At 34.4% G+C, this 14,004-nt stretch overlaps 1 protein-coding gene across 2 annotated transcripts in view; it reads left to right on the top strand.

Annotated features, from left to right (window-relative positions):
- The window catches only part of nrv3 (sodium/potassium-transporting ATPase subunit nervana 3), a 70,996-nt gene extending 57,276 nt beyond the window's left edge, over positions 1–13,720 (top strand). For both annotated transcript variants that reach the window (XM_088242590.1, XM_088242591.1), the window contains exons 2-7: positions 548–688; positions 5,052–5,171; positions 6,647–6,828; positions 9,064–9,165; positions 10,282–10,450; positions 11,671–13,720. In XM_088242590.1, the coding sequence (XP_088098716.1) occupies positions 548–688; positions 5,052–5,171; positions 6,647–6,828; positions 9,064–9,165; positions 10,282–10,450; positions 11,671–11,774 (818 nt within the window). In that variant the 3' untranslated portion in view covers positions 11,775–13,720. The remainder of the gene's footprint in view (positions 1–547; positions 689–5,051; positions 5,172–6,646; positions 6,829–9,063; positions 9,166–10,281; positions 10,451–11,670) is intronic.
- Positions 13,721–14,004: the final 284 nt, after the last annotated feature.

Here is a 14,004-nt window from a genome sequence, read left to right as displayed (position 1 = left end):
TGTATTTTGAAGGAAAAAACATGATTTTTATCCAGTACGTTTGAAAATTAATTACTCGTAGGGGCCACCATAAACATTCATACACTAATAATTAATACCAATTTATAATCGTCATACATTATAAATCATGTAGAATTAAAGGCATCGCCCAATTTATAATGTTTAAGGTGTCGAAATTAAAAGTACTCATAGTACTTTTCAAATTGAAATCAAAATACATAGATATATTCATAATAATTTGTATATAGAAAACCTATTTTCTTCGTTAGACAATAATTACACAAATAACTAGACCAAAAAAGTCGTTTGGTGGTTATATACTAATATTTACTAACATTAATTTTAAAAAAAATACTATAAAGTTAATTTTTCAAATATTCATAATCAATAAAATAATTTTAACTGTCATAAATTAGTTAAATTACCTACAGATCTGTCTTTGATTATATTTGAATCATTTGTATTTTTGTGGTTTTAAGATATTATTTCACTAAAAGATTTGTTTCACTTACTCTTTGTCTAATACTTTGTTTTTCTTTCTTTTCAGCAAAAATAATATTATTTTACCTAATATTTTATGCAGTCCTCGTGGGATTCTTCGCCGCCATGTTGGCGGTGTTCTTTCAAACACTGGACTACCGGACGCCCAAGTGGCAACTGGACAGTTCTCTCATCGGCAGTAACCCAGGTCAGTCTCATCATCCACTTCTAGAATATTCTTACAAGATATATTCGTGCCTATAAAGAAAGTTATACAATAAAGAAATTAATATAAAATAACTTATTGTAGAAATCAGAAGATCTGAGTACACGCTGATACGTTTAATAAAATATTAGGGAAATTCCCCTTTCTATAATTAGTGAATACAATAAGGAAGTTCAGTGTCTTTTTTCTTTGTTAATAGAGTATTAAATTAAGCAAAAAAAAAAACATTTTTTTATTTCTATATATCGTGTTATCAGTGCTATGATTTTATTAAGTTTTGTATTTCTGAAATATCTCCGCATGTGACGTCAGTTCGTCAGCTCTGATAGCTCTTTCGATCCTTCAAAGCTCTTATACCATTGGATGGTTCATATTAACCAGTGACGTCATTCAAAGTAGTGCGTTTTTATTAAAATATTTTTTTCGTACATTTTTAAGTAATTTTTCCTTACAATTTAATGCTCTAATTTTTAACACGCGCAAGAAATCATTTTTTGTATCCGATTTTCCGTAGGGCTGAAGTCCCTCATTATTGAACTAATGAATAAATCTCGGCTTTACTTTAACATAATGGATAGCATACGTTTTTTGATAAATTCGAATGCTTGGTAGTCGTTTCCATTTTCGTAGAAATTTTTCTTAGTTGATAAATATTGTCTGAATTGGTATGCATAACATCAAAAATATTTTTTTGCTAAATGAGACTTAATATTAATAGGTCAAAATCTTAGTTAACATTAAAGTTATTAAAATTTCGCGATATGCGCTGTTAAGAAATATTCTGTTTTGTAATAATGTACGAGTATAACTAAATAAAATTTATCTTAGAACTGCGTATATTGCACTTTTTTTTTAAACTTGCATAATATTATTTACTTCATTTTATTAAAAATGGGTAGAGTAGCATCACTGAAAAATACATTCATACTACTACCGCAAAGTCAATGTACCTTCTTTATTAATATAAACAAAAAAAAAAGAATAAATAAAAACATCCTTCTGTACAGAAATTTGGACAAACTCGAATATTGTTGATGCTCCATGAAGAAGTATAGAAATTGAAAAAATAAAATTTTCAGGCGTTGTCTAGTATGTAGGTGAAATAATTCAATTAGATGAATCTCACCCGCATAAATAAAGGTTTCAGCTCTTCAACTTCACAAACATCAACAGATGAAAGAATCGAAGGAATATAGATGTTCAAATATGGGCAGAATGGTAAATATTACACAGTGTGTAAGGCGGCTACTTAAACCAGCCATTGACAGGTTATAAGCCCTGTAGATGCCTAGACTTCTATATTACCTTCTCTTAAATGTTTTTCATCTCTGTTGTAATATGTTAAAAACATTATAGTCTTTTCTGTCAAAATCCCGCTAATTTCTCATAATTAAATACCTATAATTGTTGATATCAATCAGAAAATTCTGTTTATGGAAATCTAGATATAATTGTAAATTGTTGTAAATTTTACATGTTCCCAACAATTAAAACAAATACAATCAGTTATCGTAATATTTCATCATCACATTGTTTAACTAGCTTTTTTAGATAGTTACGACTTCAATAGTTACTACTATGATATTCATGCTGTTTATTATGTAGTGGTTATGACGTTTGGACATTATGCACGAGGTGCTAGATTCAATTTCCGACTGAATCGACATGACAAACTGGGTTTTTTGCACAACAACAGGCCAATATGCCGAATTATAATTAGAATAAAATAAATAAAATAAAATATAAAAAAATTGCACTGGTGAATTACAGCATACAACACCGAGGGTTGAGAAAAATCAAATTTAATATTTTTTTTATCTCACCGATAATTAAACCCGAAACCCTCCGTAGGTAAGGCAAGCATGTTATCTGGTACACCACGGGAGCCGCCAACACTCCGAATACAATACGTCATTTTTTCCCCCGACTGGCATCGGAAGCGTGAGGCTTTATTAACTGTCGTACTTTCGTGTATCTACGATGCAGAAACTGAAAAATAAGACGTGTATTTTTTTAAATCTTAAGGCTTTTAATTCGCCAAAGCTCTGCAGATTTCAAGAACAATATAAATTATCCCCCTTAAATGAAATATGCGGTAATGGTGGTTGTTTCTCTCGGAATATTCCAGACGCCGTTCTCGGGTATGGTGGAATTAAACTAATCTCCTACAGGATGCGGAATTCCAGCAAGGTTTTCACAATGGTTGGTGCTACAATTTTCATGAATTAATTTGGGTGTATAAAATGTCCGCTGAGAAGACATTCCTACTCATCTACTCAGGTTTACCCTTTCAACTATCAACTCGGAGATACATTACAAGTAATATTATAGTAACATATTACAACAGAGATGAAGAATATTTAAGAGAAGGTAATATAGAAGTCTAGGCCTACAGGGCTTATGACCTGTCAATGGCTGGTTTAAGTGGCCACTTAACACACTGTGTAACATTCACCATTCTGCCCATATTTAAACATCTATATTCTTTCAATTCTTTCATCTGTTGATGTTTGTGAAGTTAAAGAGCTGAAACCTTTATTTATGCGGGTGAGAAATATTATATTAGTTCCGAAGAACGACGAGGAAACGAGCTGTACTATAAAAATTTTGAATTAGTTATTCATTATTATGTTCTATTTACATTTTTATTTAGAATAGGTACAAAGTACGTTCCTGGTTCTAACAGCTACAAAATATATTCCGGTGTTATTTTATTTTAATTACATTGATTATCGTTTTATTGATTACTAATACAGTTTGTATAAAAAACGATGAAACTGTATTCTTGGTGATGACAGAATAATGGAATTGAGATTCAAAAGTCTACATTTAATCTACATGTACAGTGTAAACGATGTCCACCTAATTATTGCTTTAAAATAAGTACACTACAAATGTTTTTTAATTTTGTATTTTTTTCTAGGAAAATCTTTATGAAGTGTCTATTTAACATAATACCTTTCAATTCGATGAATTGGGGTAAATCTAGTCGATTACTACAGATAATAGTTTACACCCTCGATACACTATTCTAACACAACAAATTTAACTAACAATTTTTCTTTAACGTTTTTGACTTCATTTTCAATGCCTCAAAAATTTCACAATTATGAAAATAATGTATTCCTTACTTGGAAATCCATATTAACTCCAGTACTCCGTAAAAAGGTGTAGGTGGTCTACGTGGTGTATTGGTTAAGAAAACTCTATCCTGTTGTGGTGCAAAACAATTTCATTCTAAAAATTGATTAAAGAGTCATTGCAAGCTACGTCATCTGGCAAAATATTTGTTTTAAAATAGTTAGCAAATTATGTCATCCAAAAATTTTATATTTTCTGATTCCCTCGTCTATTTACCTCGCGTAATGCATATTTCCCAGAATTGGACCTTTTTTTCTAGTGTATTATAATATTTTTCGTGCAAAGCTATTGAATAAAAATAATAATATTTGGCTGATTTATACAGCGCAATTTTTGTGAAGAATCACCTCAAGGGCGCTGTACAATTGTATACTTAAACTTACATTCTAACTGATCCAAAGTGACATATTATATTTTCTGATTTAAAATTGAGGGTATGATAATCTAAAGAAGTGAGATTTTAGTTGGGATCTGAACTGACTGGGACAGTCGATGATTCGTAAGTTTGAAGGCAATCGGTTCCAGGCAGAGGCCGGCAACGGCAAAAGCACGACCTCCAAATTTTGTGTTTGGGGAGCGCCGAATTTCGACATGTTTTCCTCTTCCTGAATCAAATGCTGACCCAAGAGTAGATTTTCTTTGACATGTATTTTCCCTAATACAAAGTTCTGATAGGTATTTTGGAGCCATTTCATAAAGGGATTTGAATATTGTCTCGCAAAGCTTGTATTTTATTATCTCTGGGCTTTTTAACCAGTGCAAACCTCGAAGATGTTGTGAGATGTGAGAATATTTTTGTACTCCCGTAATAAGCCTTGCTGCTGCATTGAAAACACATTGAAGTTTATTAATTTAATATTTTGGGAGATTTGCGTATATTCCATTACAGTAATCTAGACGCAAAACGACATAAGCATTTACAAAAGCTTTAGTTGCGTCTATAGGAATATTTCCCCGCACGGATTTGATCTGCCGGAGATGGAAGAAACCAGCACTTACCGTTTTATTCACCTGAGAATGAAGATAAAGATCTGAATCTAAATGAACACCCAATAGTTTAACATTAATACATGGGGTATTAATGTTAAACTATTGGGTCTAAAAGGTGTTGTCGCTTTTTTATGTTCAACATGTCAAATCTTGTAAAAAGTTATTAAGTACAATTAAAGAATCTCTAAGAATGTTTTTTGTTTTGTTCTAATAGGCCTTGGATTCCGGCCCATGCCACCGGAGTCCAATGTTGAGAGCACACTCGTCTGGTACAAGGCCGCTGATGAGGGAAATGTCAACTACTGGACCAATGAATTAGATACATTCTTAGAAGGTAATAAACTATCTTGTGCTTTACAAATTTTTGAAAATACATTAAAGTTCTTGTGATGATTAAACCCGAATGTTTACATTTTGGGATATTGTCAACTTTTTACATTACTTGCCCCTACTTCAAAATTATTGTGCATTGAAAGTGTGACATTTTGACAGCCTAAAAGGAATATTAACTATTTAATTACATGAATATTCATTGATGGGTGAAATTTCATGGCCTAAGTTTATTTGAATATTCACGTATTTTTTTGTATTTTCAATTTGGGAGCAGATAAACGTTTTTCAAACAATTATCAGATTTGAATATTGATTGTTTTAACTTTTTTGAGCCTAAGGGGGGTATCTTGGGTCCCCCAGGAGGCATATTTTTTTTAATAACTTTTCTGTTAATCATCATATTGATTTTTTTGCCCATTACCCTACCAAAATTATTAAAATATATTTCTGCCGAATTCTCTAAATAATAATTTACATTTTTTCTTTGCTTTCCCCCCGCGCAAACAGCGAACATTACAATTCATTGCATTACAGTTTTATAATCTTTGACGTATTTGGTCAGTTAGCAGGTGTATTTTTTGTTATTTGGGAGCAAATCTCCACACATAACCACAAAAAAACTGAATTTCGTAATTTAAATTTTACATGCATTCCTGCCCGTGTACCGCCGCGCTAATACGTATAGAGATTTTCGATCAGTGTTGTTCAACGTATGACAGAGAGAGCAGCGAGATGCCATATAGTATCCTCTCGCAACAGTATTTTATAAAAAAAATATGAATTTTGCATAAAACTAGAAATATTATGAAACAGTTTTATGATGACATTGTTTTTTAAAAGTAGCATTTAAATCATTTTAGCTGGTGTATTTCTGGTACCCCCCTCGGGATCTCGCAGATTTTTTTCACATTCAGGCTCGAAAAGATGAAATATTACGTAATTTTGAAATATTACGTGTTACATATCAGGAATATTAGTGCCTTTTTACGGCTGAGTATTCAACATTATTATATAATATAAAGTATGATTACATTCTTATGATGAGAGAATCAAAGTTTTATTTGAAGAATTGTCTACTTTCGTCAATAAGTCGTTAAGAGAATAGATTAAGAATATAGTTATGAGTGTGAAAAATTTATGATCGTGTGGAGTCAGCCTCATAGTGCAGCGGTTGGCACGTTTGCTTACCGCGCTTAGGTTCTAGGTTCGATTCCTGGACGGATGTGAAATACTGATTTTAAAAATGTTTCTCTACTGCAATATAAAATTGTTTCTTTACTGGTTCCTGAAGCGAAAAACTGTTAATCCTTCTGTATGAAAAACGTGATTTAGATACGCTGCAGTTGGAATTTTAGGCCGTGCCTTATGCATCACTTGGCGAGAAAAGGGAAATTAAAATGATCATGATGACGAGAAGAAAAAAGCCATGGATTCGTGTTTCATCACTCAGCAATGAACCTATCGGTTTGTTAACAGTTTACAGGACGGAAGGCAAGGGTGCCGAAGGAAGCGAGAACCGAGTCAAGTGCGACTACGGAGTTCCTGTTGCTGAGGGGAAGGTGTGTGATGTTCCCGTCAAAACCTTCAACCCCTGCACGAGCGACAACAACTACAACTATCACAAGTCTGGACCCTGCATATTCCTGAAGCTTAATAAGGTAATCAAACTTCTTACCGAGCGCTCTCCTATACCCTCTTTCCTATAAATAAACGTACACTTTATTTTGCTTTTGCATTAACACACACGCACCTTCACAAAGACATTCACACATGCACATACTCACACATTCACGTACGCACAAACACATACATAATTATGTAAACTTTCTCCTTCAGTATAATGTATTATTATATTAATTGTGTTTTTTTATTGACTCTAGTAAAGTGAACATATTCCTTCTTATTGTTGTGTAAGAGCTGAAAAAATCTCAAATAAAATACAATTAACTCATCGTGCCCTTAGCATAACAATAATTGGATCATTTATTTACCGCCTTTTTGCGATTTACATTTTTTTTTAATATCTAGAAGAACGACAATTATTTTTTTTCAAAATGTCTTAGCCACTGATTAATTATTGATAATTGTTTTAATGAGTCCAATCACCATTGACACAGGTCAGTAAAATACTTTGATTTGTAAAAAATCACCTTAGGGGCGCTTAGTAAAGTGCCAAAATTTTTATTAATATAGTAATCTTAATTTATATACTTTGCCTTATTTGATAATTTACTCAATTAACTTATTATCTACTAGCAGCAAATGTTATTTTTTAGATTGAATTTTGATTTATTAGGGAAAATAACAATAATTTTACGATAAAATGCATGTAAAATAAAAGATAGGTAATACAAGTTATTGATTAATAATAATAATATAATAAATACCAAGCAATAAAATAAAATAAACGTTTTTATTAGGAAGGATCAGAAATTAGAAAATTAGAAACAACGATAATAGTAATAAAAATAAAATAAGTAATAAATTAATCTTAAAAAAAGTGCATATTATTTTAAAACTCAAATAAAAAAAAAAAAACATTTATTACTTAAGATTACGAGTAGGTAATATACATTAAATGGGAAGATTTTTAAGCTTGTGAATTATTTCAATTTGAAATAAAAAAAATACTGACCGAATAATTAAAGCTTTATAAGAATCAGTTAAAGAAATAACACATGTTTCAATTTGAAATAATATTCAAAGATATGAAAAAAATACGTGTGAAATTGATAGCACGATGAACGTTAAAAAAATACGAATTGAGTTTGGATCTGAACTGATTGAAAAAGTTGGTAATGAATAAGTGCAAATTTGTGAAACCGCCAATTTTACGATGTCCCTCAGTTTTTAATTCGCAAGAAACTGGGAAAGCAATAATAAACTCAATTGTTTATATATTTTTTTAAATATTGATCAGTTACGCTTTTTGACGATAATCTTTCTAATGCCAAGCTTGAGTCGATACTAAAAAGCACGGACAATGAATGAAATCACTGAAGAAATTTACTGAAATCGTTTGGATTTTATAAAACATTATTCGAAATCTCGCTTCAGTTATTAGCTTGGCTTTAGTTTGAATTTTATAATAATCCGTTCTTTATAAAAAAATATCAGTAGAGAATCAACTGTCACACTATGTTGCTATCAACAGTTGTATGTAAGATGGTGGAATCTAGTACAAAAATTTATACAAAATTTTTAACTGTTTTTTTTATTTACAAAATCGTTTATTTTTAGAAAACATACATTCAAATAAAATATTTTTCAACTATTTACTACAGCATTTCAATGTTCACATACAATTTGTGGTCACGTTTCACCCAATTAACTGAAAAATAACAAGAACTTAAAATGAGGAATTTCCGTGCTGCGAAAAATTAAATTTAAAACATGTTTTTTTAAACACATTAAAAATTATAGAATTTAATTGTTCTGCGTAGTTTCTCAAAAATGTGTTAAACATAATAAAAACGAACGACTTTGAAACGTCACAAGTTCTTGTAAGCACATGTTTACAATAACCAATCAACTATAGCGTTGTGATGGATTGTCGGTTTCGGGGTACCCATATTTTTCAACTTTTAGTATGTTTTGACCGGTACTCTTAAACGTACTTTTAAATGTCAGGAAAACTCACCTACTTGAGCTCGTGACGTCACAGGCGGTAAAAATAAATAAAAAAACAGAACATGAAAAAATAACAGCGATGGTAATACGATACATAAACTACATTTTTTTTCTTAGTTTGAGAGCCTATATTACTTTTTAAAAACCACTCAACTGCCCCTTTCCTTCCTTCCTCATTGTATATCTGGCATTCAAATAATGGCTTTCGCTGTATCAAAATGTTTATTGTATGTTTATTATTAACAATGCTTTTCTTTTTGCAGATATATAACTGGAAGCCCCTCACGTACAACGAAACGGATGTGTTGCCATCTAACATGCCGCAAGAACTTAAGAATGCCATCCAGGCTGCAAAAATTAAAATGGTAAATGTCTCAATTATATCCATACAAATTACAACTTGTTTCACGTCATAGTACCGAAAGAGAAAAAAATAACAAATTTATCGATTGTACAAATTCGGAGGGTTGGGGTATATAAGGGTTAATCAAAGGTCAGGGTCACTTAGTAATGTTTTTTCTCTACGGTGAATACTAGCGCTTTGTGTTTTTATTGCTTGGAATGCTTTTTTTGTTTTTATAAACTTTAAAATTTATTTTTAGAAAAGTTATTTTAAAACGCGTTAATTATAAAAAAGACACATTAATTATTTTTTTTCATTTGATCAGTCATTAAAAATAAAATGTAAGTAACATCATGTTTCTCGAATACATATAAAATCTAATTTTTGCTATTTTCATAAACCGATTAAATAATACCAAATAAATATCGATTGATCACTTTCATAGTAAAATCTAATGGAAATGAATACGAAATTCTCAATGTGTCCTAAATGATGTTACCTGCGTGGGTATTGTTATTCTATTTATACATTTATTTAAAATGTGGTTTTACTCTTCAATTCATTGTCCCTAGAATGGCACCCGAAGCATAAGACTGATCTTATCTAAATTTATGGAACAGATAATCGAGATACGTTGCATTTGCTGTATCGATGCAGTTTCTTATGCACCATCAGATGCCAATAAGGTTATTGTGATGATTGTAATATTATCATTCATTATATAATGCAGTGATATAATGATTTAAAAAAATATTCACATGAAATTAATTGTAATTTCTGGAAACCCCGTAAGTCATTGACTGAATGCCTCAAGTCAAACCACTTTAAAATTCTTTGTAAAAATGCAAAATTTCCTTGATCGTGTAAATTCTTGATAAAATGATAAAGTTTAATATTTTTAATGAAACCGTATGCAAACCCCTTATAAATATTTCTGTTGGGTTATGGGGTATCTGAATATAACGATTTATGTTATAAGATGGAAAATTTGGAAAAGTATACCAGCTGTCTGAAAATTTTGTTGATAGAATAACATACGATGCGGAATTATGCTTTGGGATTATACAGAGGGGACATTTATTATTTATGCCTGATTGTTTCACGTTTTTGAGTTGAATGTCGTCTTTGGTATTTGCAGAAGGATACGGTGTGGGTGTCGTGCGAGGGAGAAAACCCCGCGGACATAGAGAACATGGGACCTATTCAGTACATCCCCCAGCGCGGGTTCCCAGGGTTTTATTTCCCCTTCATGAATACTGACGGTTACCTCAGTCCGCTGGTCGCCGTCAACTTTGAGCAACCCAAACGTGAGTACCACTCTCTCTAACATAATAATACAGGAGTCTAGTCGAGTTAACCGCTACGGTCTGTCGTCAGTTCCAGACTCAAGAGGAGCTAGTGCCCTGTCACTTACTGAAAAGGGGCGGGAATATACATTAGTAAATAAATACTAGCATATTATTCTCCTCCCCCTTTAAGCAATTGTCTGTTTTTTTATACCAACTGAATCTATTGTAGGCCCAGCTTTGAGTTTCGTTCAAGTTCTAGACGAGAATTCATCAGGATTAATAGAAACAATTGGACAAACTATGCGTCACACGTCAAACACATTCTAAAGTTTTTCATCGGACTTTCTATTGAAATTGCATTATTATGCAAAAAAAACTGTATCAACTTTTACGATTTTCACACGTTGTGTGTGCATTTATGAAATTATCGATTTTTCAGTTAAATTTTCCAATAAATGTGGCGTAAACTGAAAATTAGAAATGTCCCGAAAAACTAGTAGTTAGTGCAGTTAATCAATGTTTATTGACAATAATATGTGTATGGAGGCAGCCGGTTAGTTGCCTGTTAGTTGACCATTGTTTGACACATAACCTCCTCGCGTCGGCCATCTTGGCTGGTGCGCACGCGCACGCGCACCCACTAACCCACTGGCCCCAGCAGCACGTGACTCGGGTGGATATTGATTGCTGCCACCCCCACCCCCTCTCCCGGCACTGCCGTCGCCATGTCCGAACTCCGAACGTCTGCATACTCAACTTATTGTCCGATAGGCCACGTTCGGAACACATTTCGGCGGTGGACCATGTACTGACCTATTCTTATAAATTAAATGTAAATTTTTTATTTATTTTTTTAATTTTGTTTATAAAACAAGTACAGTCACCCTTAAAGCCAAGAGAGGAAATGCCGATAATATGACATTGTTAATTCTGCATAAATTGTTACTGTAGATATGCATAGACGGTAACCAACTGTAGTTATAATTAAAACTATTAAAATACAAATCGATGCTGTCATTTAAACATTTTCGGAGAAACTAATTAATGTTTTTATCAACCTTTGTCACCAACTAAATTGTTTGTAATTTGATATCAACGAGGATTTGAAAATTGCGTGCATTTATTTGAATTTCATTATGAAAACCTCAAGTTTATTATGTTGTTTCGTCGGTCGATAGGCATTCATTCCCAGGCACAGATTCGAGGCTGGAGCTAATCGCGGGTGTTCACTGTTGCAGGTGGCGTGCTAATCAACATAGAGTGCAAGGCGTGGGCCAAGAACATCTTCCACGACCGCCACGACCGGCGCGGCTCCGTGCACTTCGAGCTGATGGTGGACTAAGCGCGGAGGCGCCAGTTTTCAGTTCCGTTTGGAGACTTTGTTTAGTTTTGTTCCCGTTACTCGATACACCGTACTCACTGCCGAGCGCGAGCGGAGCGGCTCTCGCGCCCGCCCCGCGGCTCGCCGCTCGCGCCCTTCGTCCGCCAGCGTCCTCTCCCAATATACCGAAACCGTACCGACTAACGCGCTTGTACAAACGTGTTCCTGCGAAGTGAGTCGTGCTTGTGAGTTATGAGTTATGAGTGAGTGAGTGAGTGAGTGAGTGCCTGTGCGAGTGCGCGTGCAAGGGGCGAGCGAGTGTTCCATTCATCCCTATCTTATGTCTTATTACGTACTTGCGGGGGTAGGCAGTGCCGCTTTGTTAGTTCGCTCGAGGGGTGACACTCGAACGATAATAATATGTTTAATGCGATGTTTGTCCGTTTCGTTGTTACAGTAATTCCTATTCACCGCTTGGCGAATTAACGCCGAGACTATCGCGAGGCTATGCACAATGTTCGGGCGGGGTTGTGGCGCGTGTCGACCTTCATTTCGTTAGGCCTTTCTTTTAGAACGTTAAAGTATTTAATAATAATATATTATAATCGATTAAACGACGGAGGGTGCGGATATTAACGAAATATATAAAAATACCGATAATACAATAATCGATTCGGAATGCGCGAGCAGCTTCCTAACGCTTGGCGAGTAGGCGAACTTACTACCGGGTCGGTCTTAGGTAATATCATAGTTCATATATGAATAAAGAATTAATACATGATTTCATTATCGATAATTAATTAGTTGACATTAATAAGAGTAATCACTAGCTAATTTTAAATGAATATTCAAATTCTGCCCTGCCACATGTTAGTTTCTCCGCTCCTTCTGGCGGTGCGGGTGCAGTTCGCTTCGCTAAACTACCGGCTGACTCTGGACGGGGGACTCCACTCTCGTGATGGGATGGGGGAGAGCGTGTTAACCAATTTGTATTACTATTATTTACGAATGACAATTACGTTGTGTAAATAAGATTTCGTTGTTCAAGATTAAATATTAATAATAGAGAGATTTGCGAGTCAATGTGAATTGTATTGTTTTATATAGTGATAATGTCTCGGTGTGCCCGCCGCGGGCTCCGCCCCCCGGCCCTGGGCCCCCGGTGGACCGCACTACATGTTAAGCACTGTTACGCTAGTTTTAAACGCAGAAAGAGATTACCTATCCATTAATGAATTAATGAAATTGTTATAAATAGTTAGTATGTACGTACTTAAGTGTTATCTGTACTCCATATAGTTTAGAAATACTTTTAGGGAACTATCCACCAAAACTAACATTGTAAATTAATTGAATATTTCACAATAAAGGTTGAGTTTGACGCCGAAATAACAATTAGCGAGTCTAGTGGAAATCGCACCGCGCCGGGCGGCGCGCTCGGGGCCGGGCGGCGCGCCGGAGGCCGAGCGGTGCGCTCGAAGCCGGGCGGCGCGCTCGAGGCCGGGCGGCGCGCCCGGGGCCGGGCCGCGCGCCCGAGGCCGGGCGAGCGCGCGACGCGACGCCGACGCTAGCCTCCGGTCGGCGGCGGCGGCGGCGCGCCCCTTCGCGCCTGCCGTCTGTTAGTCTGCCAACGAGTATTATCACCTTAACATTACGTACTGTACTATTATTGTATAACGATCATTTCCGCATCTCCGGTATTGTCTCGTCGCCTCCACCGTTGGCGTTGGAGAAACTCGGCGTTCACCGGTCGACCGGTCGACCGCAAGACACAGCTCACAATACACATTTACTAATTGTATTTCGTTACCACTTTGGTTGTACTAAGTACTAAGTTGATAGGTGTCGATAGTGCGGGCCCAGGGCCGCATCACACACTGCATGCAAGGAGTGAACTAATCATTTCAACTATTTCATTTATGCTTAATGTAAACATTTTTAAAAGAAATTAATAAAACATCCATAGTGGTTATAAAATAATAAAAATCGATCGTGTTTTATTTATACCCCCTTATTCTTAATAACAAACTCTAATTCCCGTATTCAGAGACAAAACAGAAAATAATAAAGTTTGTGATGAAAAGAATCATGATCATAAATAATAAATACATGAGTCCTAACAAGCACATGAGCTTATGTAATTATTATTGATTGGCACATTTAAATACTCGATGAACATAGGTAAGTAAACTAGTAAACAATGTACAATTTAAACAATTCAAGATTATTATTAATAATATACAAAACGCGA

This window comes from Micrasema longulum, unplaced genomic scaffold (assembly GCF_059751315.1).
Source record: "Micrasema longulum isolate JH-2025_06_02 unplaced genomic scaffold, ASM5975131v1 h1tg000147l, whole genome shotgun sequence".
In the NCBI taxonomy this organism is placed as follows: domain Eukaryota; kingdom Metazoa; phylum Arthropoda; class Insecta; order Trichoptera; family Brachycentridae; genus Micrasema; species Micrasema longulum.
This window is presented reverse-complemented; position numbering and strand designations above follow the sequence as displayed.